A 13,753-nucleotide genomic window follows, 5' to 3' on the forward strand; every position below is an offset into this window, starting at 1 on the left:
CCCCCCCCCCTTCCCCTTCCCCTTCCCCTTCCCCTTTCCCTTTCTTCCTTCACTTATAATGCTGCCCAGTAGCCAAATTTTATTACGTTTTATTATAACTGTAATGTTAGAATTTATAACCCATAATTATTGCTATGTCTATGTAAAGAAGATAATCTAGTATCTTCATACTTCCTAACTGTGTAAGGCCTTTTCCTTTGGCTTTCTCAGGGCCATACAATTTCTTTTCAGTCTGCTAAACCTCAGCTGGAAGACACTGACTTTAAAACCTTGTTTTCTTGTGCTTATATGCTACTTCCACTTATATTTCTCCTTATAAGAATTTCTGTCCATTTTTCTCAGTATGTCCTAAACAGCTGAGGTCAGAGTCTCTGGTGTTCTGGTCATACAGATTTCCAAGGAACTAAACCGCTTACAATTATGAAAAGCAGACAAACAAATATAAAAAAAAAAAAATCTACAGGCAAATCCATTCATTTATGTCATATTTATTACATACTTTTCAGGTAATATTGTATATGGATTTTTGCTTTTAAAGGTTTTTGCTAAGTTTATGGGTTTTTTCCTATTTACCAACATAACTTCTTTGCCAAGCTTGAGTTAAGGTGCTTTTCAGGGAATACCTGGGGAGTGAAAAATAGAAATGTCCAAAAGGTTACATTGTATGAGAGAAAAAAAAAAAGGCAATGTTGAACTGAAGCACAGTTAGGTAACCAATGAAGTGATGGTTCTGCTGCAGATATGTCTGCAGTAATTGCAAGGTCTCTTAATTAGCAGGACAGCCATTTGCTGCCCTCTGCACATCTTATTCCATATTGCCACTAGGGTCTTGATGCATAGCTTTATCCACTTTTGTGCCTAAACAAAATTTAAGACAAAGGTTGTTTTTAATATTTTGGGTTTGAAAAGGAGTTATTTTGCTAGTTTTAACTCAGTTTTCTTTTAATATATGGATTATTTTGACAACATGAATGCTCAGTTTAAGGACTTTAATATTAACTTGTAAATGTCTCATTGATTCCCCTCAGAAAAAAATAATCCTAATCTTTCTTTTGTTTGTCAGAAGAAACTTTATCCCTCCAAATATTTCTTCTGCCATTTTCAAATATGTTCTGTTTCTGTTATTTTTTTCAAGGATAGGATATCCTGAACAAAGCAAAATACAGCCATTGAGAGCTCACCATCCATTAGTATACTGGCATTATAATGTAATAAGCACTTTCTTAACATTTCTTATATTAGAATCATAGAATCATAGAATGTTTTGGGTTGGAAGGGACCCCTAGAGGTCATCTAGTCCAACCCCCCTGCAGGAGCAGGGACACCGCTAAGTAGATCAGGTTGCTCAGAGCCCCGTCCAACCTGGCCTTGAATGTTTCCAGGGATGAGGCCTAATATTTTGCATAAAGATTTAACTGTTCCTGTTCACTGTGTGGAAATTTTCACTAAGTTCTAACAGTTCTCACGTTATTTTGTGGGTTTTTTTGGGTTTGGGTTTTCATGTTTTGGGAGTTGGTTGGTTGGTTTTGTTTTTTTTTGTTTTGTTTTTTTTTTTTTTTATGAGAAGGTTATTAGTTTAAAGGCAAATTCTGCACATTGGTTGTTTAAATTCTAAATACATTTTAGCTTGTTAATACTAATGCAGAAGATAATTCATCATGCTATTTCTCCATCCTCTTTGGTTGATTGTGGTACAGGAGCATATTGTTTAAAGAACATGGGACTCCTCCCCATTCTTTTCAGCTGGAGCTATTAATTATTAAAAATAATAGTAATAATATACATAATTATTTTTAACAATTGTTTCTTTCTTATTTGGCCATTTTAATAGAAACATCAACCTGCTGTAAAATTATGTGTACCTCTTAAATACAGGACCTTCACAAATCTGACAGTAGTGTCTTTTACTACAGCATAAACAATGCAGTCAGATAACAGCCAAAATACTGAAAGCAAATTTAATACACAGACCGCCACCTAAATCTTTTGATGCTTAGATCAGCTCTGATGTAGATGCATGCACTGCAGACATATACTTAATAAGAAATTACAGTTATTAATTTTTGGCTGTATGAAAGGAAATCCAGTCTTTTGGAATGGCATAAAGTAAAAGTAAAAATTCTTACTGATTGAAGAAGACAATGATCCTCTCATTTTCCTCATCAGCATAAGGTTCCCTGTACTTAACTCTCTCAGGATACCAAAACCACCTGGAAAACTTTTGGTGACCTCATAACAGAGATTGTTCAAGAAAAGAATACTTCAGTGACAAGTTAATAATGTCAAGATTGTCTTGTTATTGTGTGTTTTGTTGTCTTGTTTTGACAAGAGTCTATCTTGCTTATGTCTGCCATTGACTGAAGAGGTAGAACTTCTGAAGATAAACAGTTCTATGAGTTCTATAAACAGTTTGCGGAGCACTGAATTTAGATACACTTTCTGAAGTAACTGTTGATTTGCAGTCTAATGCCACTGTTAGTTAAAGATAAAATCCTTTTTAGAATGCTTCCACTTACTTGCCCAGTCAAGCTTTTGCAATGTGCTTAGCCTCCTAACCAAGACATAACAATTTCTCAAAATACAGAGCTGCTATTTGTAGTTCTTATCTTTTGATACTAAGGGTTTGCCTTGAAGAAAACAATGGCTGAATTTGAATCTGTAACAACACATCACATTTATTTGTTTGATAGTGAGCATTTAATCAGCTGAATTGTGAGAAACCTTGCAAAATTCTCCTAATAGAGCATATTTTAAAAGGAAAAGCCATTCATTGAAGAATTGTTTTCAAATGGTTAAATTACCCAAACAGATGCATTTCATTCCTTGATTAGAATAACAACGGCGTTTTACATTATTACAGAATTTAAATACACTAATAAAAAGTAGTTTAAACTAATCTGTTTTATTATGGAAATGTGCAATGAACAGACATTCATAACTAAAAGCGTAACAGTAATTTCTTATAAATAGCTCGTTACATCAGTATTTTCCTTTCATTATTTTTCTTTAGCATTTTATTTATTCTCCTTTCTAATAGTGACATGATTCTATATTCTGGTAAAGTCCAGAAACAGTGATTTACTTCAATCTTAGCATTACATCCTTGTACTTTGTTAGGATCCAATTTTGTTGGATGAGAGGAAGGCCCCCTTGCTTTCTAGCCGACCTCAGACGAGACTGGGAGGCCAGGGGTGGCTGGACCAACCTCTTCTTTCAGGTTCGATCCCTTCAAGTGAGATTAAGACACAAATGAGGTCAGATGTCACAAATTCACTCATTTATTAACATTTTGTGGAAAAGAGAGAAAACAGCGATAGGAAAGGAAGGAAGGAAAGATGGGAAATTAAGCCAGATGGAAGAGCGCAGTCACTGCCATGGATCCGCAGCATCCCAAGGGTCTGTGCTTCTGGTGTCTTCGTTGGTCTCCTGTGGGGTCAGTGGTCGCCAGAATCTTCAGTGATCACCCAGGTCCCATAGGGTCTTCAGTGATCACTTGCAGAGTCGGTGGTCCCCCCAAGGTCTTCAGTGGTTGTCTGCGGAGTCGGTGGTCCCCTCCCAGGGGGTCTGAGATGGCAGCCTTTTATAGGCTGCGTGCCTAAGACACACACTTGCGCATACATTTTGCGAACTTTCTCTGTTCTTTGTTCAAACTCCAAGCCTTGGTGGCCAAGCAGGTGTCATGGTCTGCTGCTTCAGCAAGCCTGAAAGCCACTTTGTCTGCAGCAATGCTGATCTTCTCAGATAAGCACACAAAGGAGCAAGCTTTGAGACAATTAGATGGCTATTCAGCGTCTCACATACTTTGTATAAGACTGAATTAAAGTTTTTGTGGAAACATAGCAGATGTTGGAATATTTTCCCTATTTCCCTTTTTTGCTACAAGCAAATTATGTGAGGTTGGTTCTACATTTCAGCTGAAATAAAGGGATTTAAAAGAATAAAACCCCAACTTCGTAAATAAAACAACCTGAATTCCATTTCTGTGGAACAGGGAAGTTACTAAAATGAAACATTGAGACACTACAGAAATGTTTGTAATTTCTAATTACATCTCTAAGTAAGTTTGTAAAGGATGGTCACAGACTTTCTATTCTTCTGTGATATTTCCTTACTTCTGAAATAGTGTTTTGTCCCTCCTTTTCTCTCTTCTGTGTTTCATTCTTTACATATTGTCCCCTAATTTTATCCAGTTTACTTCTTCAGCCTCTTTTTTCTGTCACTCACTGTAATGCCTGTTAAAATTATTTTCCAAAAACTTTAAAGGAATTACATATGTTTAATATTTACATTTATTTTAAACTTAAGAACTCAGTTAACATTTTTTTCCCTTACGCTGTTTTACTCTGCACTTAACTGTACATGGAAGTATTATGGTCTTTTTGATTTATGCTATAGTATTAACATCAAAGGATAGAAGGTAACCGCTGGTTACCTGAAGTTCCACGTAATTTTAAGCAACACAGCTGTCTGTTCATGTTTACAAATGGAAGTGGATATTGGCAGATAGAACTATTTATGGTATAGTTTGGAAAGCCTTATAATATTAATTCTGTATCTTCCTTGTTTGATTCTGCATGAATTATACCGCTGGGTTTTGTGTGTGTGTGTTTGGTGTTTTATGGTTTGGGTTTTTTTAAGTCATAATGTATACTGACAGAAGGCAAGTAGAGAAGCAAGGGATTAATTGATGATTTTGTGAGAATCCCTCTGAGAAGTGTACAAAAGGAGCTACTGTTGTAGGCTGCAATACATGCTTCTGTGGAAATGTAAAAATATAACAGAATGCTGTGGGAGAAATTATTTTATACTTTGGTTTTCAAAACTACTGTTACTAAACTTCCTTTCTTGTCTGCTAACACAAGGGTCAAGATCATGCATAGAATCACAGAATGGTTTGTGTTGGAAGGGACCTTTGAAGATCATCTAGTCCACCCCTCTGCCATGGGCAGGAACATCTTTCACTAGATCATGTTGCTTAAAGCAACCTGGCCTTGAACACTTCCAATGATGGAGCATACACAACTTGGAACACAGTATTCTCCTTCTGTATTAAGAAAAGTATAATCAGATTGATAAATATTATGACATGAACAATTCCCTTATTTTTAACAGAAAACATAGCATGGTTCTCAAATATTAGTTAAAAAATATTCTAACAGTTGGCTCACTGCTGCGTTCAGATTTTTAAAAATTGCTTTGAATTACAGTTCTGACAAAAACAGAACTGTTGGATCATCTTAATACCATAAATACCTTGTGCCTTTTGACTTTTCTACCTCTCTGGAATGGGAAATGATATCCCACAAACTTGAAATTATGATCATCTTACTCTTATGTGTTGTAATTCAAACTGACCCAGGAATCTTCAGAGTAGTAAATACCCATTTATTTGAGAATAAAATAAAAGGATAGACACGATCATGTGGACTAGAAGGTTTTCACTTCTGCCCAGATTATGTGTATCCAACTGTTCTAAGAGAAAGTGGTGACACCTGAATTATTTGGGTACTTTTCTTTATCGCTGTTGAATTGAACACATTCATCAAGCATTTCTTCTGCTTTCATCTGTGCCCAATTTGGCTTTCTGTGCAATATTTGGTTTAGCTCTGTACGGAAAGAATAGTTAATCAATGTTTTTTTATCATTTAAAGTATAAATATATTTCAATATCCTGGATTTCACTCAAACAAGTGTAGTGGGGGAATTATAACAATGCTAACGAACAATAATAGCTCTTAAAATAGATACCATAAATTGCTTAAACATCTTTTCAAACCATTAGAAGTACAACACAGTTTTGCACAATACAATTTCTTATTCTGAGAAATTATAAACCAATGAATTTGCCAAGTTAAAATAACTGGGGTGCATTCTCATGACATTGGGTAAAATAAATGGCAAGGTTATTGAAGTGATGCTGAAAACAAACATAAACCCAGAAAATTTAATGTTACAATTAAATGTAAAATTAATTTAAATCTGTTAAAAAGAGAGGAAATGTTGTTGTCCTTGCACTATAATGCCCACATATCAAGACTAAATAAAAAGGGAAGGAAAGAATTGTAAGAGTTTGTCAATGTTAATTTAAAATACCTGGTGCCTCAATGCTAAAAATGTCTTAATTAAAATTATTTTAGTACTAAAAAATATGATAGTAAGTGAAAATTAGTTATTAATGCCTAATGTAGCATTGCTGTAAGTTTTTATGGTTGGGATTAAATTTAATTACAAAATTTAATTACGAACGTCCTCAATTATAAGGTTTCTTTTTTGGAATAATCACGGTATTACTTGGAAACACTTTCTTACTTTTATTTTTAATTCTTAATCTTAAATGTGTTTTTGGTGGGTTTTTTAGCCAGTAGATACAGTATAGCTCTGTTTCTACTGCAATTTATACCATTGATGGTTGTTTACTTTTAAAAATTAATATTAGAGAATTTTTTTCATTAATCTGTGTGAAAATGTATGCATCTCCATGTACACATATTTATACGTGTGCATGTATATATAAATATATACACGTATAAACTTCTAGAGTACTTTTACTTTCATTTAATTTGCAAGTCTGTGTTAGAGAAGTAAAACCAATTATATTTCCTCTAAAACAAAATTCAAAAAAGGTTCTTTGAAACATTACAATTATGAAATGTGCCATTAATATGATTATCACTTGCCATATTATTTGGCATACCTTTATTAAAGTATTTCAGCAATTTAGAAATGTTCTTGTAGCCTTCAATCACTGTCATGAACATATATTTAGAAGTAGATTTTAGAGATCGTTAAATGTTAATAATGTTGAACTAGTTTGCATTAACATTCCCATATCACCATTATTAAAAAAGTTGTTTACTATTAAAATATACCTTAACATTTTCTTTTACTTGCAGCTGAATGTGGAGCTTCCACGACAAATAATGAAGGAATCTTATTGTCTCCCAATTATCCTCTTAATTATGAAAACAACCATGAATGTATTTACAGCATTCAGGTACAAGCAGGGAAAGGCATCAATATTTCTGCCAGAACATTTCACTTAGCGCATGGAGATGTTCTTAAGGTAGGTAGTCATATAACTTACCTGTTATTTCTAAACTTGTCATTCCTCATATCGTTGAAGTTTATCTGTCTGTGATAGTACAATATCAGGTAAGTTTATATTAATCGTTTCTTAGAAAATATGTATCTAAACCAGTTCAATTTCTAAAAAGTTAAAAATTAGGCAATCTGAGGGTTTTTTTCATAATCTGTTCCTTAAAACAAACATTTTTTCTGAGCACATGTAATTAAGAAAGAGACTGAAACTGTAAACCAAAAACTGCCTTAGTGTGTATTTGTATTCCATTCTTAGTGTTGAATATTCATCAGTTATGTCTTTTGTAAATTCTGTTTTCTTCCTCAGTATCTTCATAACTTGAGCTGTGATCTAAACATAACAAACATTACACCCAGAACTTTAATTTAATACACTGTCTACGTACTACAATTTGTACATGAGGTTTATGCTTTAAATGACTCTAATCTTCTGTGGTATGCAACGTCTCTTGCAAAATGTTAATCACAGCAATTACATGCAAAGAGAATTTTTACATTAAACAAAGAAAAAAACAAATGGAAAAACAGGATACTAGAACCTTCCAGAGTTTTACAGAGCAATCTCGCCCTATAAATTCAGTAGCATTTACTTTGATTTTTTCACAATTTTATTGCTGTATTCCCCCAAATATACATTTCCAGATGCACATATGTTTAGCCAACTACGTATTTGAAGCTGATGATGAGCAGGGTGAGTAACTTTTAGCACATACAATCTAAACGCAATAAGATATCCATAAAAGAGAATAAAGAGTTGTCTAATTTTTCAGAATACTCCATTAAATTAAACTTGCCTCTCAGAAATCAAAGGAACAAGAGGTATTTCCAATCATGTTTGATGAAAAAAAAAGTTTTTCTACCATATTCTGCCATGTAGTTATTAAAACAAGAAAGGTTATGGAAAGATATATTTCTAAGAAACAACTATGATTCAGACTAGGGTTCATCTCATCTAACTTTAGCCAACTGATCATTAGGTTAGGATCTCTCTCATTAGTTTTCAGATACAGGCACTTCCAGAAAGGAGTTAATTATAACTGAGGCATAAGCAGACCTAAACAACCAATAATAGATGAAATCAAGCAGCACAAAAAAAAAAAAAAAATTACGTTCTTAAAAAAAATGCCACAAGCAAAACAAAATAAACCAAAGGTTACTAGATATCCAATATACACAGGTATGTTTATTTGACTTTGGCCTCACTGCTTACTTCAGATCCAAGTAGATATCTTTTAGTTTTTACATTAATTAATACAGAAAGATTTAATTTGAAAGATGCTTAGTATGTATTAACATAAAAATAGCATAGAAAAAAAACCCAAACAAATAATGCCAGTTATTCAAGTTACCATTAGAACTTCCAGATGGTGCATGCAGGTATGTCGTTTTAACAGTTTTGGAATTTCTTAATGAAGCAGAAAAATTAGTGAAGTTATGTAAGATCTTTAAATTAACCAACGTTAGCATAAGATTTTAAGACAATCTTACATTTCAACTGTAATCCTTATCCACACAAATCACTATCCTAATATTTCTGTCCTCATTTTTTATGCCCATCCAATAAAATTATATTACTATATTTTCCTCAAACTTTTTAGGTTGAAAACATTCAACTCTATTATCTTAGTGTAAAAGTCATAGTACTGCAGGGAGGTAGCTACAATTATACCCAGTTATATAAACTTTTATATAAATATAAATTAATATTAATATAAAGCAATTCAAACTGTTTTCTTTTTTCTTCCTTAATCATTTAATGCACATAAAATTTTGAAAAGATCTATGCACTTAAGATTTCTCAAGTGCCATTCCAACCACATGCGCTACAGATGTTTGGCTAGAAAATGTTAACTCAGAGGTTTATAAAATAAAATTCTACTTTAATATTGCTACTCAATTAATGTGAACTTAAGAGTAATGCCGTATTAATTATAAATGGATGGAGGCTACCACTCAGCTGTAAATGTCAGTGGCAGAAATGTTTGCTGGTTTGCAGGTGTGTGTTAGATGGAAATCGTATCTAGTAATTAGAGTTTGTTTTTCAAGTCAGAAGCCATGAATTAAAATAATGAGCTGAAGTTCCTCCCAATCTATTAAAACCCCCTACAAGAAGTATTCTTTATTATGATTATCACTTTTTTCCAGCCTGACATTCTAGCAAGACAGAGGCACTCAATCCTTAATATTGTGGGAAGCAATGACATCTGTGGAACCCATCGTGTCTCTTCTTGACTCATCTCTCAGATTAAGCTCTTACAAATTGTCTTACGTGTTCATTTGATAAAAGAGTCTTGTTTCAGGAAATACAAACCACCAGTCACATATTCCAAAATATTTCTCATGGAACCAGTTCTGAAGTTGTCTGTTTATCCCTATTATTGTTGATTACTCCTTATCTCCAGGAGCTGAAAAAGAATCGGTGGAAGATTTGTCATGTGACTGACTTGGGAATATGCCTAGTATTTAGCATTAATCTCTTTAAGATGTATTTAAGATATAGTCTTGGTTATCCACATTTTTTTCCTGTAGTCTCTTAGACTGATTTACATTAATCCCTGTAAAATATCTTCAGAGATAAATTTGCGAGAGCTTCCTTTTATTTTTGTAGAACTGCTAACTAAAATGAAAAAAGGGAAAATACTACCTCATTTGCTGACAGTACTCTTTTCACTACAGGAGTAGTACATTAGGTTTATACTTTACCTTTAGTTTTAAGTGAATAAATAATAGTTGGAAAATGCTGTAATCCTATCTAATTTATATCACTCCTCTGTAAATGTATATAAAAATGAATGCCTTGACTGAACTCGAAGAAATCTCTGAGGTAAGTAAAATAATGTTGTCTTCTGGAATGAAAAATGGCAATGGAAGGAAGTTAAGTTAAAAAAAAAAAATCTTCTAGTCTTACAGCAAAAAACTGAGTGACATACAGTTCCCTTTTAACTATGAAGTAGGGAGGGTAAGGAATTCACCATTTATAAACCAAGATATTCAAAGAACAGCTTCCAGGTAGGGCTTCCTTTCCCCAAACAGAAATGAAGCAACCCCATAATATTTCATAGTTAAAGCTCCATCTTTTAGCTACAGACTTCAGTTAAGAAATGGGTAATGCATCTCTGTTCTTCAGAACTGATAGGTGAAAATGTTGGCAAAGAAGTTAACCGTGAACTTTGTGTTACTTTTTCTATCAGCTACTATTTTAGATTAACAGAGCTATGCAGATAAAATTCCATTCAAAGTCTGAATAGATGGAATATTCTACTAAACTTTTTACATGCTGTTTAATCAAGTCATGGGGTCTGATGCTTACCACATGAATTAACTGACCATGAATCAAATTTATACCTGACAAGCACTGTGACTGAAACAGTGAAACAGCTGGGCTGGGAATACAGCATTAGAGGGAAACGGCATATTTAACACAAATAAATCACCGCCTTTACTGTTACTCCCAGGCAGAGAAGGAGTAGTTTCCATTTACCAGTTCTGAACTGGTGTAGAACAGAGGTTTCAGAACATATAATTTGGTTTTCATTTCCTTCATTTAGTACGCATTTCGCTTTTTCTCTTATTGATATAACTGCTCTGGCTACTTACATGAATGTTGTGGTTTTTTTGTTTGGCTGGTTGTTTTTTGTTGGAAAGTGTAAGGAATATGTCTCTACTTTTTTTTTTTCTTTGTGTAGAGCTATAACCAGCTCTTGATAGTGCCACATCTTTAATATTAATGAAAATTTCATGAAGATATATGAAGCATTTAAGATCTATATAGTGTATAGGCAGGAAAAAAGAATACATGATTTCCAAAATATGAGAACATTTCTACCTGCTTTTTTCCCCCCCACTTTTATCTCTGTCCACCAGTTTTCCTTGTAAAATCTGTAGTCTCTGATAGCTGTAAGCAAACCCCTTAGATTTGCATGGAAAGGAACAGAGCTGCCATTCTTCTACTTGCCTGAATAGTCCATTGTTTGTGGTGAACACTTTCTGCTGAAATCAATTGAATGTAGAAAGTATTCTTTTATGTCAAAGATCTTTTAATATACTCTCTAACTTACTGGGGGAAAGGCATCTTTTATTATAGTTGAAGCTTGAACAAAGATAATATGATTGTCTTCTTTATTTTCAGTAGATTTCAACATAAATAAAAATGTACCAATGCATGGTACTAATTAATGAGTAGTTTCCTGTTAATGTTAAAAAACCCAACCCCCCGCCCCAGAAAAATCTGCAGGCAGATTCCATAAATGAACCTAAAACAAAAGATAAAGGAGCACCAAGTATGAAAGGGACTGAGATGGAAAGAGAACATCAGTTCTTTGTGGGGACTTTTTTTTCGTTCTGTAGTAGGTTCTGTTCTTGGCAGTATGTATAGTGAGAGAGCTAATGGGCCAGATGAGATTGCACCTATGTAGAAAAGATGGCTTTAAGAATTTATTTTGATACTGTAATGAAGCAATCTTTCCTTTTCTTTCTATTAAAACACTCAGTGCATCAACGGGCAGGTAACAGTATGTCAGGAAACCAAACAGAAGAACTGACATTAAGGGTTCCCTTCTTCTCTGCTTGGCTCAGCACACTTTGTGCTCCTGCAAAATATGAAGGATTCTGTTTTACTGCGTTTGCTGTCTCACCTGTGGCCAGCTTTGAAATATATGCACATGATTCTGTTTTTGAGGGGTTTTGTGTGAAGACTTCAAAGGGAGGTAATGTTTGGGGCTTTTTGTTAATCTGTTTCTTAAGAGTCTCCACACTTGCTATCATAATCCTTCTTAGCAACATCATCCTGAAAACATGAGTGAAGTAGGTAATAAATGTAGAGGACAAAAAAAACCCTCCAAACATATGGGCCCTTTTCTGTCTTTATATTAGTGCATCTATTTGCATGTGATATAAATGATATATTTGACAGGGTGTTGACAGCCTCAGCTCTGAGATGCGGATTTTATGTTATTTCTTCTCTTTATAAAGTCACAGATCTTCATATCCATATGCCTTTTATGTTTCAGTGGCAAATCTCAAAAATAGTTTGATTAAAATGCACAAATTTAATACGTTCACTTTATACTATTCCCGTGCTAAAATTTTATGGAGTTAAATAAGTTAGCAGAAAATTTGTTAATTTCCATTTAAAATTTGTTGATAGTGGAGCCCCCCAAAAACTTAGGAAGTTTTATTTATTCTCTATTTGTAAATGCAAACATAACCTTCCTCACAAATTAAACATTACATCTATCAGTTCAAATCATATTTATGTAAACAATATTCACTGTTAGCATCCTTCCCTATAATATTGCAAAATATCATTGTGTTATGAAGAACATCAATGCAGTTTTCTGTGCCTTTGCTTCTCTTTGTGAACTAATTGTTTAACAGATTGGGCCTTTAAATAGCTGATAAAGATGGAACTGTTTTCTGAATACCTTGTCACTAGGATATTCAGGCATTATACAATCATGGATCAATTAACTTTGCATTAATGCTACAGGATCACTTTAAGGAAAATGTATCCAGCCAAATAATACTTTAATAATGACTGTTCTTGGCCATACATTTAGCACCCAAGTGGCATAAATCCAGATGTCATGGCAAGGCCTTAAGAAAGAATATTCCTATATTAAAAAAAAATAATGGTGCTACCTTAATTCACATCTAATCTCATCTTCTGGAACAAATTCTGAAGCTGAATTACTAACTCATTCAAAATCTTCAGCAAAACTCCTACCTATTTTAGGAAGGTTAGAAAGAAAATGCTGGTCCTGCAAATCTCACAAGAGAATGTAGGTTGTTACCACTTTCTTTGCAACTTAAATACTTTTTTAAAAAAATAAAGATAGATTTGGAATTGAATTATTAACTGTACCATTTAAATTACATGTAGAAATTTCTATTTAGTTCCCATTAACTTGAATGAAGCACAAAAAAGACAACATGACTTAAATTGACAACTATACTACAAAATATGCATCCATTTATCGTCTTAAGGGAGACCCTACTATCTCAAGAAGAGGGGTATATGTTACTTTGAATATTTGAAAGTCAGCAACCAAAAGAAAAAAATATTTCAATTTCATGTTCAAATGAATCACATACCTCCCTCAGCCAAATACAGTTCTCCTACTCAAGGAATCATAGAGTTTCAGAAGTGTTAGGGTACTTTAAATTTTGTTCCTTCATAGAAATTATATAAGCTTAAAAGTAGAATTAGTGTCAACTCTGGAGAGATGTCAGTGTGCCAAGGCTTAATATGGTAGGACAGTTAAGAAAATTGGCAATAAAGTATGTACGGGGAAATTCTAACATGAAGAACATTTGTATCATGAAGTGGCTTATGGGAAGTTCTGGTGAGACATTGAGAATAGTTGGTATAACTTAATTTCGGCGAAGACACCGAGGCGAAGGGCTCCGGAGCGGAGGATCGAGCCGGGGGACCCTTTCCTAAAAGCGGAAAAACCGCGAAGGCAAAAGCGCAGGGAGGGAGAGGGCACCCGAGCCCCCCTCCCCCCTCACCTCAGAGCCAGCTCCTAACGAGCGGGCAGCTCTGACGCAGCGGGGGCGGAGTCAGGGGTGACGGCGGCCCGACCCTCCTGACGTATAAAAGCAGCCCCCAGGGAGCGCGAGCGACCCGGAGTGCCGCGAACAGGACCGGCAAACA

The 13,753-nt window shown here is 34.3% G+C and overlaps 1 protein-coding gene across 3 annotated transcripts in view; it reads left to right on the forward strand.

The window, feature by feature from the left end:
* Window positions 1-13,753, forward strand: part of CSMD3 (CUB and Sushi multiple domains 3) — a 699,407-nt gene that overhangs the window by 436,267 nt on the left and 249,387 nt on the right. For all 3 annotated transcript variants that reach the window (XM_009643918.2, XM_009643926.2, XM_035899525.1), the window contains one exon: window positions 6,894-7,063. In XM_009643918.2, the coding sequence (XP_009642213.1) occupies window positions 6,894-7,063 (170 nt within the window). The remainder of the gene's footprint in view (window positions 1-6,893; window positions 7,064-13,753) is intronic.

The sequence above is a fragment of the Egretta garzetta genome, unplaced genomic scaffold, assembly GCF_000687185.1.
Source record: "Egretta garzetta isolate BGI_Z169 unplaced genomic scaffold, ASM68718v1 scaffold240, whole genome shotgun sequence".
Taxonomy (NCBI): Eukaryota; Metazoa; Chordata; class Aves; order Pelecaniformes; family Ardeidae; genus Egretta; species Egretta garzetta.